The following is a 20475-nucleotide window of genomic DNA, read 5'->3' on the forward strand; positions in this document are numbered from 1 at the left end:
TACGTGCTGCTAAACTGAATGGAAATTGTTTCTTGATGGAAATAGCCATTTAACTTTTAGAGGCTGATGAATGCACAATTAATCTCATTAGTTATCCAAATGATACCTGGCTGAGCTCATAGAGTAAAGATTTGCTAAAGACAGCAGGTATTTGGCATGTGTTTCTTATCCCACTGTAGTCCTAATATGGCACAGAATGCTTATGCTATTTTGGGCCAACTTCTCCGATGACGTGATTAGATATGGCTCCACAGATTTCAAAGGAATTTCATCCATTTACATCAGTGAGAACCTGTCTCTAAATCATTAAAATAGGCTCACATTACTTGTGTTCTAAGCGATTTTTTTCAGTAGGTTTTATGCAATGTACGTACCCAATTTGCCACCATTACTTTTGAGGCTTGAAGCTATTTCGTGTTGTTTCTCCAAACTTTGCAGCCGGTGAATTGCATGATGGAGTCTAATTGACAATGACTTTTTCATGTCTTCTACTGCAGCCTTCAGGACTTCCCGCTTGTCTGCTGCTAAGGACATATCTTCACAAATTGAATCTTTATACTGCCTCAGGGCTTTAACCACATGGATCTGGGTGACAAGAGTGTTAGCTTCCAACAGCGCCTGGTAACCTCCTGCATGGGGCAGCACTTTATCTTGTTTAAGGCAAGCTCCATGTATCCGAGCAGTCTTCCTACTCAGAGGTTCAGAGAAGGAATCTCCAAGAAGCAATAGGCTTCCCGAGGGTCCCATCAGCCCCCCAACTGGGACCAAATCTCCTGTAGTCAAGGAACAGTGAAAGGAAATCAGAACATCACCCAGACTTTATGGACCTGTTCCATTAAAATCAATGGCAAAAAATTAACGTATTGCAACAGGAAGAGGATCAGGTCCTAAATGAGCATGTAAAATAGACTAAAATGCTGATGTCCACTGTTTACAATGATTTATAACTTTAAAATACTTTAAATGTATCTGTTACTTTGACTTTAGAAAATTGTGTTGCATTTGCAAAATTAGAATGTTAACAATAAAATTGGATAATAATACCTATGGCTCTAATATAGTGCTTTTCATCTGTAATTCTCAAAGTTTTTCACATAGGAGATAAGTATCATTATTAGAGGTGGGCAGGAAACTGTTTTTCTGTCCTATGAATATTTTTGAGAGTTTGAAAATTTTCACAGTCCTGAATCAGGAAGAAAAGTTGAAATCCTGAAAATGTTTGTGAATTGAAAAACCAACCATTATTTTGGTTCAGGTCAATCAAAATATTTTGTTTTGATAATTTTGAAATGTTTTTTCTTATTTTTATCTTCTCTCTCTTTTTTTAAACAAACCTTTTTCAGTTTAACTAAATTAGATTTCAAAACAAAAAGTTGTTTGGAACCAGAAAAATGGAATTTTTCATTTAAAAATGTCAACATGAAACATTTCAACAATTTTGAAACTTTTTTCAATATTTTTTTCTAGTGTTTTACAAACAGTTTTGTTTTCAATGCACGGGCATTTTTTGATGAAAAAACAATTTTCAAAAAATTCCTGACCAGCTCTAATTACTATATCCACTTTATAGATGAGGAAACTGAGGCACAGAGGTGTTGTGACTTGTCAAAGGTCAGCCAGCAGGCCAGTGGCAGTGCTGGAAAGGTATTGCACATTCCAGGACACATTTCATTTTGCAATTTGTCCGATAGTATAGTACTGCAATATGATAGGAGCCAACAAGGCCTGTGCTCTGCATAGCCTGACTCCCTGGAGACAGAGAATAAGGAAAACATGTAACTGTGGCTTTGCTGTTTGATGTTTCTGGCATTTTTATGCATCTTGTTCAGTAATAACTGCTATAGAGTGATATTCCCAGCAAAGCCTGTGGGATATGTAGTATTTTAGGTAACCATTAAGGTGCATTAGTGTTGAACTTTTAAGAACTGACTTTCTAAGTGAACAGTCAATCAAGAGAATTACCTCCCACTCACTAAAAACCTCTGTAAATGGTCTCTAATCATGGACCAGAACACGCACCCTTAACTCCACTGTAATAGTAGGTATGAAACACAAAATATGCACATCTTGCAAGATCCTGCAGGGAAATCCTGTATCCCCTGCAGAGAGTGACTGTAGCTCTCTAGTCCTGTTGAAATTACAAATATTTTCACACATATCTCTGAATCTCAGGAACTCTTCCTGCTTCTTTGGTAAGGAAATTCAGACAGACTCTGACTATACCTTTTTGCCTTTTTCGCTAAAGGGCCAGATCCTCAGCTGGGGTTAATCAGCATAGCTTCATTGAAGCCAGTGTAGCTATACCAATTTACAACAGCTAAGGATCCGGCTCTAAATTATGTACATTGTACCTCTCCTTACTAAACACAAAAACAATTCCACTTTGGCTGCGTCATGCCTTCAGTGTGGGTGCGACTTGTTTGCTCTGTTTTTGAGTATGATATGTTTTCTAAAATTAGCTATGAAGAACATAAGTGTATGGAAAATACTGTCTATAAATCTAGAGCTTTTGCCCCAAAGACCCTAAAGAATGGATTTCATGCTGTTTTTATTATATTAATAGAGCAATTGAACTATCTCCAGGACTCAGATCAACTTTACTAGTTTTTATCATATAATTAATGACTACAGCACCTCTTAGTCGTCAGTCACTGCTTCTCTTTCTTTCTTTAGTCATCTTTATAGAAAGTGTGTGGCAGGTTATTGATTTTTAGGACAATAATTTCTGAAATAATATTCTGAGAAAGTGAAGGCTTTCTGTCTGTGATACTTTGAGTCCAATCTATGCCACTATTCAGCTGCTTATGGTAGTATCTCATTCATCAGGAGAAACCAAATGTGGGGAGGTGACATTAAAGGTTTGAATCTAATGCTGCTGCCATTTTTAGGATTAGTGAATTGATGATAGGTTGCATTTGCACAATGTGTCACTTCGTGCTATACACACACACACACACAGCAGAACTGTCAGTGGCTCTAGCCGATGTTGGGGTGTTTTAAACAATATTTGGGGTCTTAATTGAGCCACCATGGTGGGCTATTGAGTTTCTCTGTCCTCTTTTAACTGTTTGACTATTCATCGGTCGTTCCAGTGGGAACTACAAGTTCCATAGACCTTTTAGATGGGACATCTTCCTCAATAAGGTTATAGCAAACATCTACCCACTGACTAGCTATGGGAGAGGTGTGAGAGGGGATGAAGAGAAGGAAGAAACAACCTCACTTTGGATTTCCATCCCAAGAAACATGAATATCATTTACCTGTGTTATTATCCAAACTGACTCCAAGTATTGGGACAATCTTTCCTCCCTCTGGTTCAATCATAGGTCCTCCAATTTCAAGAGGCGTCACTGTTCCTGTAAGGGGATTCATGTACGTCCCACCCAAGGACAGTTTTTGTCCTGTTTGGGGATGGATTGTAACTCCTAGCACTGGGACTTCTATTTCTGTAGCTGGATCTAGCATGAGTCCTCCCAGTTTAAACACTCTGTCAGGTTGTAAGCTAGGAAGTTTAGTCTTCACTGGTAAGCCAGTCCTTGGAGAGCTAGGATATGGAACATAGGGGAATATGGGTACTTCAGACTTACAAAGCTCACCTAAATATTGAAACAGAAGAGATTTAACAGTTACAAACTATTTTACTCTTCAATGGATAAGGGAATTAATCCCTACGCTAATACAATTCTCTGCATTAGAGCTGGGAACAGAGGCATATTGGGGATTTCAAAGGATGATCATTTTAATAAACTTTCTCTTTCTTCACATGAAGAATTAAATGAAGAGAGTGAATTCCCTTTCTGTGGTTGACATACTTTTCCAACTTAATTCCTGCTTTTACACTTACTTAACATGAGAAGTTCTTTAGCATATAATATATTGTACAATTTAATGAACAGAAAGGAGAGAAAAAACAATAATCAGAAACAGGAAATATTTAAACATTTTGCTCTATATAAGCCTGGCGGGCTCAGTAAATCCTGTCCATGGCAAGACCCAATTCAAGGTGACAAAATCTCCTAGTGCCAAGCAGGCAATGAGGTGGTCATAGGTCAATTTGCATGTAAGGTTTTTGTTATAAGAAAAATATGGGTAAGTATATTAGGCTTTATTAAAATCACCACCACAGATGTATTCCCCATGTAGGCAAGTGGATATATTAATTATCCCCATGTGTCCCGTACCTGAAGCAGAGTCAACAGCAGAGATCAGTTTAGAGCTGACTGGATCATATCCAACATTACCAGCCACAGGGAGCACTTTTCCAGTCTCAGGGTGGAGGAACTGATCCCTAGACACGGGCATGGGGCAGTGATTGACCAACAGCGTGACACAGTCTGGGTTGGGAGTTAAGAGTCCAGTTATAGGATCCATGTAGATGGTGTCAGGTGCCCTCACACAGCCATCCGAGTCTGAGAGCAATAAGTGACAGATGAGAAAAGCAAATGAAAAACACCATCAGATCCTCCATTAAACCCTAGGTTTCTGAAATTCCAAATCTGTATGTCTACAGTTGGATTCCAATCTTAGGTTCAATCAGAAATCTATGGCTATTTCTTTGTGATAGTTTGTCTGTGATCAGAGATCACATGTAGATCAGAGAGAGTCAGGAAGGAGAGTAAAGGCTTACAGACAGATCATCCTATCTACTTTAGCAAATGTTCTGTATGGGAAGAGAGTTACAGTGTTCCCAATCCTTATTCTCTTCTCCCCTCAATACCTAAGCATGACTCCTATGAGGCTAACGGGACTTATGCAACCATATGAGTGTGGCTAACAATCTCAGATTTCAGCACACAGATTCATGTTGTCCTAATCTGCAGTATACATGGAAATGTCCAAGGCAGATTTTATGTTTTGATTTTATTTCAGAAGATTTAAATAATAGCAAAAAATGCCTATACTAGCTCTCTAGGCATCATAATATTTAATTAATTTTTCAACAACAAAACACACCCAGCAACATTAAAAACAAACAAACATTCAAACAGGAACAAATTAACTCAGCTCAGCTACAAAAAAGTTCCTTTCCCTCTCCACTGATATAGAAACACTAACAAAGGACATACAGTTATACACAGACACCTGGCAGTGTGTTTATCAAAAGCCTAAGGAAGAACAATGAAAATGTGGCAGTTATCAGAAATGTTTATCTGAAGAAATTCCATAGATGGTCATGCTTGCATAACAACACAACAAATCCTCTTTTTTGCTACCTGAGCAACTGCATTAGCCAGCAGCAGTGGTAGGCTGTTGTCCTATTATATGGACCAGCACTAGAAGAGGGCACTGAACCAGTGGGTTACATCTGCATATTTGCACAGTTAAAGTGATAATAGCTCTCTTTGAACATACACTAACTAGTTGCCAGAGTTCGTAGTTACCCAGTAGCTCCTCCTTGGTGAGGAGCCTGGTTTTATCTTTGTTAATGAGGTGAGCTCCTGTTCCATCTCCCAGCACACCCCATGCCTTGAGTCTGTGACTCTCCTTTATTACTGCACTTGACATTCTGTTGCTTGCAGCATCTATCTGGGATAATAACCTGAAACTCACAAGATAAAGATGGATGTCAGTAATCTGACTATAAGGTAAAACTGTTTCAAGGCAGAATGGCATCCATTTCGGGAAAATCCTGCAGCAGGCACATAATCCATCTCTGAACATCAGCACCATCACAAAAAGGATTTTAAGGACTGAGGAAACATATGCTTTTTATCTTCCCTGCTTTTGAAATCATTTCATTAATACTCCCATGCTGATTCTGACACAGGGACCAGGCTACTCAGACCATTGTTACCTGGCGTTCTGGGATGGCTGGCCTGACAGGACAGTTCTTTGGAAGCTGAGGTGATGTGGCAAATGGGAACAATTCATTAGGAAGCATGAAAAGGAACCAAAATAACTTTGGACCTTAAGGTCTAACTGGGCTCTTCTGAATATCCCCAGCTCTCCTTTTCCTTGAGTTTTCCTAGCCCTACTTTCCATTAACATGATTTCAGTAACCTTGTGGTAACACTTCCAGACCCATGCTGGTGCTGGTTACAAACCAACCCACTGACTCAGTACTATACAACTGCTTTGTCTGTCTAACAACACCACCACTTTAGTGCAGAGTTCTAAAGCAAATTACTTACCATTGGTAGTCTGGTTTAGACCACATGGCTCTGTTCCCTCCACAAGCCATCTTCTCTGTCAGTACTTCCGCCAATCTCACTGCCTCTCTCAGGGCAGACTTGAACAAGACACAATGCTCTTCTTGGCATTTCAAATCATGGTGTAATAAGTGAAGTTGTTTATTCACAATCTCATCATATTCAGCAGCCAGCTGCTTTCTGTGTAGCATCTCCTCTTCTGCCTAATTGTAACATAAAATGCAGACACCTGTTTCTCAAGACATGAATTGAGACTGCAGCTGCTCTGTACTTTACTAAAAAGGTAACAACTGGAGGAAAAGGGGTCAATTTGAAGGTATCTTCCCCTACTTGGGTGTTCAAAGGCCAATAGCTCCAGTAGGTTGGGTAATAATTATCTAGAGGGTAAGTGCCTTTCATGTGTCCTCACTTGAATGGTCTAGTGATTCAAAATTTTGGTCCATACCTGCCAGCTAGAACTTAAGGGATCAAGTTCATTTTGCTTTTATATCTTTGAACTATATGTTTGTACATATATGTGTCTGTATGTGTGTGTGTGTGTGAGTATGGGTGTTTCTATTTATAAACTGCAAAATCGTTACATTTCCTTCACAGGTTTTTCAGAAGAATACAGCCAAACACTATCTGTGAGCAAGATGGAAGAAAAAGCTGCAACAAAATATACATATATATATATATACACACATGGATGACATTTCCAAAACTGAAACCTTGGTCACTGCAAGGGAGAAGATATGGTCTTCCACAAGTGGGGAGAGAGTAGCATCAAACACTAAGTAAAAAAAACAGCACACGCCAGAAAAGTGAGTAACCTTCAGAAATATGTCTCTGTATTAACATTGAATTGTTCCAACAATTGTAGAGTTTTCAAATGTTCTAGTATATCAGTCACATACTTTGCAGCAATATTACTTGCATGGTAGCTTATGAAAATATGATGACATTACACAACAACAGATATGAAAGAATCCACATGACTGTGTCTAATATTATGAAAATACATGTAGCCAAGTTGAGGTTTTCAGTTTCTATGTCTATGTATAAACAAATCTAAGAAAAACTGAGCTCTACCTGATATTTTGCTTTCATATAGTTCCCCATCATTATGCTGTCATAAGATTCTGCCTTCTCTGAGATACACAGCCTCATTATCCAAAGCTCTCTGAGTGAAGCTATTTCGGTCATAAGTTTGTGATACAAGATTTTCAGCTGAGAAGAAAACAAGATGAAAAATAAACAAATGAGGGTGTAGCTGTTGTTCTGGACCCTTCTTAATGCCCAAAGGCCACTGAATATATAGCACAAAACAAATATATCTTTGAATGATTATATTCTATACTGGCATCTGATTTTTCTTTAAAAATACCAATACTAGATGACTTCACCTTGATTGGAAATCCTTGCTGCCTATATAAAACCCTCTCCACAATAATTGTACAGTAAGGCAATAATTTTGCTACCTGGTTTTGGGAGATTGTAAGCTGTTTGGGGCAGGGGCTGTCTTTTTGCTCTGTGTTTGTTCAATGTCTAGCACAATGGTATCCTTGTGCATGAGTGGGACTCCTACTTGCTACTTCACTACAAATAAATAATAATAGTCAGGACCTCACCATACTTTGGATAAAATTCCTGAAAGCAATCTTCATGAAATAGTTGTCCTTAGATGGATGTTGCAGTATTAGAAAAGCTGAGTGGCTGACACTATGATGCCAGTCCTGGCAGGACCACCTTCAGGAAATGAGTCAGAGCAAAGGAGTTCTTGGGGCTCTCTTAGGCATGTAGGTAATTTGGAGCAACAAGTGTTTTTCAGTGTGCACCCTCTTTATGTGCCTTTCTTTTCACAAGATCTTTTTACTAAATATCATACTATTTAGTAAACATTTAGTATTCCCCACTCTTTAGTGCAGCTAATGTGGCCTTAAAATCAAAATGAACCATGTGCATTAAAATATATCTACGGATACAGTAGCATGCAAACATTTGTCTTATACAATTCTCTCATGCTACACTATGCACACAGACTGTAATACTAGCTCCCCCTGCTGTCCTTAATCCATACAGTTGCATGCTGTCATATGCTGCAGATCAGTGGTCTGAATCATCATCTCATTAACTCACACAGCTGAAATCAGTGTACATTGGTATAAAACTGGAGTAACACAATGCATATGGTTCATTTTGATGTTATGGCCACATTAGCTGCACGAACTGCATTAGTTGTCTGTCCACACCAATGTATTGTTTTAATTCTCCTAAATTTTATCTATGGCTCTTAACCCTTGTTACAAAGAAAGATAAGACATCATTACCCCCCTTTTTTCCAATGGAAATTGAGGCAGAGAAGTGAAGTGACTTGTCCAAGATCACATGTCACCTCAGTAGCACAAATGGGAATAGAACTGAGATTACCTGACTCATAGGCAAATGTCCTAAACACTGGCCTATGCTTCATAAATACAGCTTGCATGAATGATGTGTATACATATTAATGGCTTCATGGTACAGAAGAATTTGGAATGAAGTACATGCCTTACATAGCAGTAATACTACAGATAATACTGCACATGGTTGCTAGGATCATCTGTACATACATGTGAGTATGATAAAAAACAAACCAGTTACCTCTTCTTTAAATTGGCTCAGTTTGGCTGTGACTGACAGTGACTGCGTGAGCAGAATTTCAAAGAAGACATTGGTGTTGAATGAATCCAGGTTTATCTGTTCTTCAGACTCCCAGATTTCACCCGTTTCTAGGAAGAAAGCTGAAATGAAAGTATTTATTATTAGATTTTGTGGTCATTCAATTTTCTATTTCAGATCCTCTTTAAAAACTATCTCCAGTGATCTATAGTAATTCAGAGAAGGGGAGGAGGCAAGTCAGAATATATGAGCCAATGTACATAATTAGAAATAGGATTCTGTCATGAATACGTCAAATAAATTTGATTCAGCTCTTTGCCTGAATAACTGTTTATTATGTACTTTAAAAAAAATTATCTGACCTTCTGTCTCATCAGAGTTGCCATAGTTTTTATCCAAGCTGCCTTTATTCTTCAGCCTGGGATGACATTTTTTAACTGAAATCACTGTGGATCCTTTGGAGGAATATTTGTCAAGATTATATTTCAGCTGCAGCCTTCGAAACAGAGGGCAGGTATTTCCTTCTTTGGACCAACCCAAGTCTTGACAAAGAAGCTACAAAACACAGTGAAACCGAGTGAACAGGTTACTCCAACTATTACATATTACTATTTTTATACCGTTGTTCATTCAAACAACAGGATGCATCATCGCATGCAGGACCAGATCCTTAGTTGGTATAAATCAGCATAGGTCCATTGAAGTCAAAGAAGTTATGCTGATTTACACCAGCTGAATATCTGGCCCACACATTCTAATCTAAAGTATTCACATGATCTGTTCTAAACCCAACAAATTATTAGTCTTAATAGATCCACATGAGTCAAGAGGCAGGAACTGCAGTCATCAGCAGTTTGAGTTTGCTGACATATGAATTAATAAATCATTATCAATTATTTATTTATTTATTTACTAGTAGCAGTAACAGGCCCCAATCAGGATGAGGACACTACTGTGTTAGGTACTGTGAGCATATAGAATATCCCTGCTCTGAAGAACTTACAGTCTAAAACTGTATCACTTTTTGGTTTTTTTTATTGTGGTCCTGATCCTGTATTTGTTGCTATCAATGGGAGTTTTGCCCTAAGGAGCCCAGAATTTGCCTTCATGTTCCCTGGCTCTTAAAAGGCTGATTCATTAAGGACAAACCTTAACAGTAGCTATATATGGAGACATACCTATCTCATAGAGCTGGAAGGGATCCTGAAAAGCCATGGAGTTCAGCCCCCTGCCTTCACTAGCCAGGACCAAGTAGTGATTGTGCTACCTCAGATCCCTAAGTGGTCCCCTCAGCGATTAAACTTACAAGCCTGTGTTAGGAAGCCAATGCTCAAACCACTGAGCTATCCCTCCCCTGCCTGGTATACTAGAATTAAGGAGTGGGTCTCTCATTTGTGAAACAGTCATGCAATTCACGAAGAAATATCTTAAAAACCCACTGACTCCTGCCAGCCTCTGGATGATGACCTGGAGAAAAGGGAGCCACTAGTAAAAGAATTTTTCCTGTCTCCCCCCCCCGCCGTGGCTGGATCACATGATTGTTCCCAATTTAACACAATCCTTGTAACAGAGAATGAGCATTAGAGTAGTGGCTGAATCACATGTATCTTCAGGGACAATAGGCATGATTTATAACCGCAGGAACTCTCAATATTATACACATTTTTTCTATCTCTCTGCTATATTCATAGTGCCAGTCATCATAGCATCTAGGTCTTGGTCTACTGAACTAAGAAGCATAGGTGAAATTCACCCTTCTATGCAGCTCTTAAATACTACTTAAGCCCTTGCATTAGGGCATAAGCGGTACATAGGGCTGTGCGGGACCTTTGCGCAGGGATGAATTTCAAAATGTGTGTACAACATGTAGTTTAATCCTAATTCCAAAATCTGGAAGTGGTGCAGTGAAAAGCGATAGTATATAATTTTTACTTACAATCAGCAACAGGCAGGTAATAAGGAAAATGAGAAGCCCTGTTATTAATCCAATAATAGCTGGCCAGTCAGGTTTCAGAAGAAGGTTTGGTATTCTTGCAATGCCCACTTGTATGACATGCCTGGGAGTTGTTGGGAAGAATGGCCCGTCTTCATAACACTGTCCACCATGTGGCATGACTCTAACATACTTCATGGAATGAGCATATGTGTAGAAAGAGCAGGTCAGACATATGCAACTTTGGGTCTATCCATTTGAACTCAAATAGTAGGTTTGTATTTTAAACAGAGGGCCAGATCTTCACTGACTCCTTCCCCCCCTTTACACTCAAATGTTACTACATGAACATACTCATTCACAAGCCACTGTACTCAGACATGTCCACACACCCCAACACACGTTGTACCAACTCAGCAAAATGTACGTACAATACAGAGACTCATTATCATTCTGAAGTTTCCTCTGATACCAAACCATTGTCTGGAACTTGAGACACTCCACTGAAAATAGCATCATAAAAGCAAAAAATAGAATTCCTCAAAACAAACCATTTTTTTGTGCTGGTTACTACTGAGCCCAAGGACATAGGTGCCAGGATGCTCGAATTGGTACAGGAAGAGGAGGATGTTGGTGGAGGCCAGTTTGATTTCCTCTGCCAGGCTACGGAATCCTCCCCAGTCAAATTCATTATTTGTGTTGTACAAGTTGTTTCTAGGAGCAGAAACAAAAGTTGGCTCTTGACATCATCTGTTTGTAAAATACTCTGCAAATAATGTGCATAATTACAGCAGAAATTTGCTAATGCACAGTAATTACTTGGAGACCCCTTGCAAATGGCTCAATCCCATGAATAGGTACGTGTAAAGAATGAGGGAGTTATATATAGTACTTTTTTACAAATATCATATGCTTCTCAGATTATCTGCCTGAATGCCAGAAAGAATTGAAACAAAGGAGGAAAGGGGGAAACCCACAGGAAATGAAACAATGACAAAGATAAGGTTTGGACCATCAGTGGAAAGAGCAGGCTAGAATGGTTTACTCTTCATAAGACTAAAGCCTAGGATCAAAGGGGATCCTAAATCTCAAAGAGAAGGGATTTTGGGGTGAGTTAGTAGAGGCTGTCCAGGTTGTGACAGTGAAAAGCTGGCAAGAGTGCAGTCTGCATCTCCCTGCCAGAGATGGAGTTAGTGAGATTGAGTGGTACTTCCAAAAGCTGTCAAGGAAAATTAGGTTTAAGTCAGACCCAGGCATATCAGCCTTTTTTTGTTTTATCCTTTGCTCTATATGCTTTGTACCTTTAGGGAATGTTTTGTTTTGAAGACACTGTCTGTGTCACTGTGAACTTGTACTGTCACAGGCTCCCAAAGGAAAGCTTGTAGAGGTGCCTAAGCTGGGTTTGTCCTATACCGTTAACATGACTGGGAACCAGGGGGCTGCAGCGCAGAGATCCAGTCTAAGAGTGGCTGGGCCATGTGGTCCCTCCCAGAGTGAGGTGCAGGGCACCAGGCCTGTCATCTTAGGGGTGCAGCTGAGAGGGACTAAAAGGGGTCTACAGTGCAGTTTGCCTTGTACCCATGTGGAACAGGCCAGCCTGCCCCTTTAAGGCCAGAAGGCTTTGGGCTGGCCAGCTCTGGTCCATTAGCCCTGCCCTGCTACACCTGTGCTGGCTGAAGTGGAGAGCACAAAGCAGACATAGGCCTGTGGAAGACTCCAGGTAGGAAGGCCTGAGACTGGTAGCTCAGGAAAGAGTAGGGAGCAACCAACAGGAGCCCAGGAGGGATTGAGTGGAGAGAGAGACAGGAGCCTGGGAAGGGTGAAAGCTGAACCTAGAGGGCAGAAGAGTGTGTGAATCAGAGAGAAGATAAACACCCCTTTGGAAGGATGAGCTGGGGCCTGTTGGAGAGTGGGGTAAAGACTTTGTTTTGGACTTGCATACGGTGGAAGGGGTGGAATTCTCTTTATGGCTTAGCCAGAGGGCCGAGTCACTGCAGCAAGATTGTTGTGGTAAAACTGAGGGGCAGATGGCTGCAATCCCAAGTCTTGCTGTGAGGGGACACTCTGAGATGGTGAGTCTTGTAACACTGTGACAGTGAATAAGGATGAAATTCATCCCTGTGCAGAGGGCCATCACAAAGCCAAAGCAGGGCTGAAATGGGACTTAAGAGGTGCATAAAACTCATGTTGGCCTGTTGCACAGGAGTGAAGTGAACAAACACAACAATTAAAAAGCAAAAAGGTGGCATCACAAAATGCACTTTGGTCACTTGTTATGATAATTGCACTTTAGTTTTAATTATTTGTGAAGATCTTTCCTTAAGTACCAGTATATATTCTGCAGCCAATTTTGTAAAAAATAATGCAGATTTAATAATAATTGATTCCACTCCCATCTGCTTACTTTTCTGCTCTTAAATCTGTGTTGAGAGATGTGGAAAAGCCAACCATGTTTTCTATGGATTAGATAAATGTGGATTAGCAAATTTCTACTGGGTTTAGAATGTGTACTTACACATCATACACTGGATAATGTTCTTTGGAAACAATGAAGATGATGGTAACGTTACTATTGATGCACGTAGTGGGATTTAAGATGCCTGTAAATGAGATTTGCAATGTAGAGTTTGAAGGCCTCTGGCTTTGAGCCCAATAAAATTGAGGATCTTCCTTGCCAGTCTTTCCTGTGAAAACAGAGATCTCAGTGGGCTAGGATCTTATTCTTCATGGCAGTCTGTATACATAATGGCCTCAGGATATGGTATTTCTTGCTTATTTTACAATTAAACTTTATAGAGCTAAATCTTGTTTCCAGAAATAAACCAAATTTACAGTCAGGGTGGCAGATAAATGCTGATTATCACTCTGGCTCCTACCTGACTTTGTGAAACTGTGCACTGTCCTTTCATCCTTTTTAAAATTGTTCTTCTAAAGGTGAGGCATTAGCTGCATGATTTCTAGCTTTTATAGCATTTCACTGTGTAACAAAACTACACTCTTGCATTTTACTGCAATTGCTCATCCATAGATTTGAGGCTGGGTAAGCATGAGTAAAACTGACTGCGGGCATCCCTCTTGCAAGGATGTAGGGACCAGGCAATTGCAATGGGAATTTTGGGTGCTTATAAAATAAGCCTTGTGTCTCAATAAGGATTTAGATGCCTAACTTTAGGCACCTAAGTTTAAAATGTTTACCTTAATATTTTGAAAATAATAATAGTTCCAGCTCATGTAGAGAATCATTTTGCCAACAGAATCACTAGGACCTTAGGATGTATGAGCCAGAGACTCCTATATCTATTTTGCAAGGGACTTGTGGAACCAATAAAGAAGTGACTTGACATAGTAACAGTTAAAGTGAGAGAGAAGGAAGGCACATATTTACTGTAGGGAACAAAGCTGTGGGCGTTCTGCATGTGGTGATATTTGACCCTGACGAGAACTGCTTGGCAATACCCTAGTGGAGACAGGGTCTGATTCAGAGCCCACCTTAGTCAATTGCATTCTTTCTGTTCACTTCAATAAGCTTTGAATCAGGCTTAGAATGAGAGAATCTCTCAGGGGATATGATTAGTGGAGGAGGACAAGGTCTGTACGCTTTGAATATAGCTATTAACTGTTCACTGCAGACACAGTTCAGAATAGCAGGGAATTAATGTTGGTAACCAAAGGCAAATCTTACAGAAACTACTTTTTGCAGCCTTCCTGCATAGCCTCACCTGGAGCTGCTGCTGACAATGGTACACTTTTGTCAGGAGATGAAATTTTGTTTGGCACAATGAGATTGTGCAGCAGTTCAGGGTCAGGATTGTACACACCCAAAAACCCTTTTCCTGAAATGATATAAAAGCATCAGTCAGACCCATTTTTATCATACCAGAATCCCCATTTCCTCCCCCTCTGGAGAGGATCAATTTATCTCACCTCAAAAATCAAGCTTAGAAAAACTGAAATAGAACTGTATCCAGCGTGCATGGGGCCCTTTTTGGCTCTGTAATTTCATTCAGGGCCTGTGCTCTAAAACACATGTGCAATATCCATGTGCTTCAGGTTCTCTTTGGCACTACAGGGCCAGATCTTCAGGTGGTAATTGATGCAACTCAACTGAAGTCAATGGAGCTATGCTGATTTACACCAGCTGAGGATCTGGCCCAGATGGTCAAATGCACCACCTGTGTAAATGAGCACAATTCTATTAATGCTAATGGAGCTTCATTTGGTTACACAAATAATGCATTTGGCGCACAGTTTTTATTCCAGAGTAATGGGAAAATATACATGTATATGTACATTTAAATCTACTTGCTAAATGCACATTAAAACATGAGGCATAAGCATCCCCAAGCAGAATCTCTACAGACAAAGGATCTGTGAAAGGGATCCTCTGACATGTAAACCTAGTGTTCTTCATACTTTGCATATCACACTTTAGGGAAGCAGAAGGCTTAAAAAAATGTCTGGTCTTACATGGTATTTAACAAATGCATAGGTGGAATTTCTGCACAGGGTGAGTTTCATCTAGAGTGCTGACACTTTGAATTAAAGTTCTGATTATGAGATCTTCATTCTAGGAAATAATCCATTAAGGCTCTTTAAAAGGTGTTTTGATGAGTACCTTGTTGTTTGCCATGTCCACTCGGTGTGGTGCTCTGTCCCACTCTAGTAGTGGTCAGGCTACTGAGGGTATGTCTACACTTCACCCTAAGGGCTGTGGGACCTGGGCTTGTAGACTTGGTGCTTCTAACCCCATCCTCGGGCATCCACACTGCATTGTAAAACTGGGTTTATAATTGCTGGACTCAGGTCTCTCAACCATGCTAATGTGTCCATACTGCACTATGCTGACCTTCTGCCTCGGGTCACTGGCTTGACCTATATCCACACTGAAAAATGACCGGGGTTGTACCTGAGCCTCAGTGGGATTTAGGTTCTGACCCCCCGCAGAGTCCTCAGACCCAGGTCTTGAGTGCTTGTTGACCCAAGTTGGACAGATTTCTGTATGGATGGAAGAAGGGCTTGGGCTCAAAACAAGTCACAGCCTGGGATTAATGTGCAGTGTAAACATACCCCTAGAGAGTGACATGCCAACTACAGCCTTGGCTCACAGAGATTGGCCTTTTAGCTCAGGCCATACACACTTGTACATCAAGATCCAGCAGTCTCAGGTTCAATCCCTGCTGCCAGCAACCCACCCAGGGATGTCAACATTACATTTATAAAGGCCATTCGTTACCCATATAATGTGAAATCTGTCATCCCCTTCCTTACCGCTTGTTTTCACCATGTATACAGGATAGGAAGACGTGCTGTGCTCGGTAGGGCAGGGGTTCTTAGCAGGGGAATGCAGCACTTGTAGAACTGCCTTTAATTGTGCCAAGAAAATGGCAATCTGAAAATAAAAGTTGAAGTTTGAAGTTTACTAATATAATAGCTTAGCCATAGGCCATTCCTCATAATACAATAAATAATTACAAACTGCAAATCGACACAAATCCAAATAACAGATACAAATTTTAAACACACAAATTAAAGAAACAAAATTAACCCTTCCCTAAAATCAGTTACATCTTTCAAATCACCACCCCTAAAATGATATATGAAAATTTGATTTAGAAAAATTAGAACTACTTTATTTCATTTAGGTCAACGGTAGCCTCCTTCTCACATACTTTTTTCTCACTTTTATGGCCTACCAGGCAAATAAAGTGACAGCCAATACAATTGAAATATTTTCATGCTGTAGCAAGTATTCTAATTTCTGAGGTGATGTGGTAAAAGGCACCAGGTCTGGGAAGAGAGAGAACCATTTGTTTCTCAAGTGACAGTACAGGTTACAAGCTAAGTCTTCAACCTGGCCAGACCCATATAGACAAAGACAATTATGTCTCTTGGTACCAGCATACCTCCTTGCCAAATTGGCCATCTGCATAGATTGGAAATGGAGACCTACAGGCCCCTCCAACCTACTGTTCAAAATATCCAAATACTGAAAAGTTTATAAGTTTGGGTGACATGAATTTCACCTACAAGCTACAGCTGCAGCACAAGACCAGATGCAAAAATACATCAGGCATCTAAAGCAGAATTTATTTTTGTTTTGTTCCTACACTTTAAGACATCACTCCTTCAATTATAAGGCTGACTGTATATTAAAAATTCAGTATAAATAGATGCACTGGAAAAGTTACAAGAGCAGCACATTTACCTGGCTCCCATTTCTGTAAGTGAGAGAAAGTTGAGCATTTTTCCCTTTACAGACAAACTGCAGAATGTCTCTTTGTTGTCTTCTACACTGAGAGTTACACACACTGTTCAGATTGTCTGCTCGACAAACGCAGAGGCCAAGAACCTTGTCATAGCCTTGATAGTCTTCAGGACGGGCACAAACCTGCAGAGAAATGAACAAAGAAGAAATTCTGCCATAAAAAAGTGAAAACAATCTGAATATTGGGACTCTAATCAGGACCTCTTGGGAAAAACAGAAAAATGCAGAAGGAAATTGGGCAGTTGTTTTGTCATGCTGAAAGAATCGGAACTTCTTATTTCAGGTAGGACAGGAGCAACATGCAGGAATTCAGAGCATGTTGTGAAAACGCCAGTGACACTCTTTGTTCATGCACAGTCTATATGCAATGCAGGAATGGTCAGAAATTTATGCATGTTTCCAGGATTTCACTAATAAAAAAACCACAGTACCTTATTTGTACAGTAATGCATCCATTCTTTCTTAGTCAAGCACTGTCCCTCCTGGTTTCGGGAAGTTGAATCTCTACAAATGTCATATACTTGTCTAACACAGCGTCTCCTCCCATCCTCTAAAGTCTTATAACCTGGAGCACAAGGACAGTGAGCATCACTGAGCTGTAAGAAGAAAGATTTATTCAGCATCTGTGGTCTTCCGGGCAAAACTGCTTCCACAAACTCCTTAGATCAGGATCTCACTTTATTGGACAGATGTAAACTGAACCTTTGGCTTTCAAATACATGCTCTTTACCTTCCATCAGAGGAGACAGAATGATGCAACCAAGAGAAACTCAAAACAATGCAGAGTTCCAGAATGTGAACAGGGAGACAAGAGGCCTGTATATGAACAGTTGGATTTAGGGTTGAAGAGTACAGCCAGTAAAGAAGGAGAATTATTATGTTCAGTAGTACATACTAGGTATATTGGCAAGGTAATGTGAGAGCCCAAGGCTGAAATAATAGATGGTGCTATAGTCAGGATTGAATTACATTGGTAGGTCAGCGTGAGCACTAAAACAACAGTGGTCCTGAAGTGCTTTGGCAGACCTTTGTCTAGAAGTTTGTGCAGTGTCTGACCAATGCATGGATCTAGCCAGTTCTCCCATTTTCTCACTTTCATGAGTACTAACGTTCTAAAGCTCAAAGTAACAAAAACAAAACAAAACCCCCCTTTATCTTGTTTTAAAATAAAGCATTGCTTAAAGTGTTAGTGTGATTAAGCATGGTGTGGTCAAAATTCTCAGTGTGATTTGGTCACAATAGGTTATTTGGAAATAAAATTGAAACCCAAACTGTTTTTATTAAGTGTAAGCTTTTTGTGGGCAGGGTCTGTCTTTTCATTATTTGAGGGTACAGCGCATAGCACATGGGGGGCTTCAGTCTCTGACTGGGTCTTGCAAGTGATGCAGCAATTCAAATAATAAGTAATAATAAATTATAATTTAGTTATTTAAGAAAATAGTAGAATCTTTTATTAGAAATAAAACTAAATTTCAACGCTTCCACTTTAAATTGTTCTTTCACAATCGGAAGGAGCTGGTCCTGTACCTGAAACACACGGCCTTCCCCATGGCAGACACATGTTTCTTGACCCTCCTTGGGTTGTACAGCTTCTGAGCCACATGGAAGACATGCCACTTGGCCAGGTGTGGGATTAAAGAAATTCACGGGGCAGTTGAGGCAGCTGTGTGAAGTCAGAGTTCCTTCTGCAGAACGGAAGGTGCCAGCTGGGCATGGGACTGGTAGAATGCTTCCTTCAGGACAGAAAAAACCTTCGGGGGGAAAAAAGCAAAGAGTAAAAGTTCATCATATAGGTACGTTAATTAGTCTATCTACAGTATACATGTATTGTAATTACACTATTGTTCTAATTTTTGATGCAATTAAGCATATCCCAATTCTTCAATTAAAAATGCTTGCCCATTGTATTTTAGAGTGTTAAGAACTTTATATTGCAATGCAGTATGAAAATCTTCTCATTGGCAAATGCTGTTATTACAGAAAAGACAGGATACTACACATTTATCATTTACACCTAATTATCCCTCAGATCACAGCTCACACTACCACTCCTCAAAACTATTTATTACCCAAAAATTCCCATAGCATTCAACAAAATAAAAACCCCATTGTCCTGTACTCCCAATGCATAAGTTAGATGTGAAAGAGCATTTTGAAGAAGCCAAGAAAATCTAAAAATATTTATTTCAATTTAAAAGTATTTACTTGCAGGACTAGAAACAACTGACACAATGGGGCAGATCCTCAGCTGGTATAAATTGTCAGCTCCATTGAATCCATTGGCTACATAAATTTACAACTACCCTGTGGTCCTATAAAAGGCCATGGAACAACATATGCTCTTGTAATATCTTAAAAGCTTCACTCTCACCAACATATGGATAAGTGGAAGATCTGGGATTCCCCCAAACAACAGAAAGTTGCTTGACACACTCCCCCGCGCCCTGCAATCTTGCAGGCCTCTTTCTCTATGCAAAAACAAATGGCCACACCTGTCTGGTCCTTAATTTCTGATTCTAAAGCTTTGTGCACCCTCAGTAACTCACAAGAAATGGCTTTCCAATGAGGATCAGAAATACTGAATACAATGTAGAAAGCGTTACTTATTCTTGCAGTAGTCATGCTAAACTTTTCAGCCAATCCTGGATTCTGTCTGTTATCTAGTCATAGTGATAAAGATCAGATACCATGTCAGAAGAATTTCACTCTTTTAAAGGATATTTTTTTTAAATTCAAGAAACAAGATTGTGAGAACATTTAAATAGTTTCTAGCAAATGGATATTAGCCTATTTCAAATTACCTGCTGGACAGACTGACTGATTCTGTTCTCTTCTTGTACAGTAGATTCCATTTTCACAATTCTCATTGTTTTGAAGAAGTTGCAAATCCCCAGCACAGCAAGACAAGCTCAGGAATATGAATAAAATGAAGATGAGACAGGCCATCTTTCTGTGGCACAGAGCAGAGAAATGACCAGTTCTTTAAACTTTGGTTACTAACATGCATACACCCTGGAAGGCTTTCACTTCAGCCATTGAATATTTTATAGGGAGCGAAACTTAAGACACATGAATGTATCAATATAAAACATCCATGAAAGATACCTGATCTTATTGTGTTCCCTCGGGGTCATATAACAGAAGCAGGATCCTGCCCAATGCAAACAGCTAGCAAATGAAATATGAATAGTGGGCTAGGGACAAACGCTTAGCTGTTTTTATCTACAATTCCTCACCATTCTGATCCAAGGATCTCATTCCTAGTTGCTGAACTTTGTGACTAGAACCTGAGCTTTTTGGGGATGATAATAACTGTCCTTCATCTTAATCTATGAATCCCCCCTCTAAATAAGTCTGAATTAAAAATAAGCTACCATAAATTTAAGGGTGAGATGAACTTTGTTTTGGTTTTGGGGCAGGCTACATAGTTTACACCAACAATTCATTATTATGACCTTACTTTCTCTTCCGTCTCCCTCCACCTTGG

General features: G+C 39.8%; 2 protein-coding genes across 2 annotated transcripts in view; one reads left to right on the top strand and one right to left on the bottom strand.

The window, feature by feature from the left end:
* The window catches only part of LOC123354608, a 35623-nt gene extending 17898 nt beyond the window's left edge, over positions 1–17725 (bottom strand). The window contains exons 1-16 of the mRNA XM_044996725.1: positions 17666–17725; positions 17420–17584; positions 16929–17111; positions 15992–16112; positions 14443–14556; positions 13239–13407; positions 11275–11437; positions 10727–10915; positions 9153–9345; positions 8773–8912; positions 7222–7359; positions 6133–6353; positions 5383–5540; positions 4183–4410; positions 3262–3597; positions 375–773 (exon numbers count right to left, since the gene is read on the bottom strand). Of these exons, the coding sequence (XP_044852660.1) occupies positions 375–773; positions 3262–3597; positions 4183–4410; positions 5383–5540; positions 6133–6353; positions 7222–7359; positions 8773–8912; positions 9153–9345; positions 10727–10915; positions 11275–11437; positions 13239–13407; positions 14443–14556; positions 15992–16112; positions 16929–17111; positions 17420–17584; positions 17666–17725 (2977 nt within the window). The remainder of the gene's footprint in view (positions 1–374; positions 774–3261; positions 3598–4182; positions 4411–5382; positions 5541–6132; positions 6354–7221; positions 7360–8772; positions 8913–9152; positions 9346–10726; positions 10916–11274; positions 11438–13238; positions 13408–14442; positions 14557–15991; positions 16113–16928; positions 17112–17419; positions 17585–17665) is intronic.
* The window catches only part of POU2AF1 (POU class 2 homeobox associating factor 1), a 117300-nt gene continuing 109317 nt past the window's right edge, over positions 12493–20475 (top strand). The window contains exon 1 of the mRNA XM_044996752.1: positions 12493–12637. The gene's annotated coding sequence lies outside the window, so the exon portion shown is untranslated. The remainder of the gene's footprint in view (positions 12638–20475) is intronic.

Source organism: Mauremys mutica, chromosome 22, assembly GCF_020497125.1.
Source record: "Mauremys mutica isolate MM-2020 ecotype Southern chromosome 22, ASM2049712v1, whole genome shotgun sequence".
Taxonomy (NCBI): Eukaryota; Metazoa; Chordata; order Testudines; family Geoemydidae; genus Mauremys; species Mauremys mutica.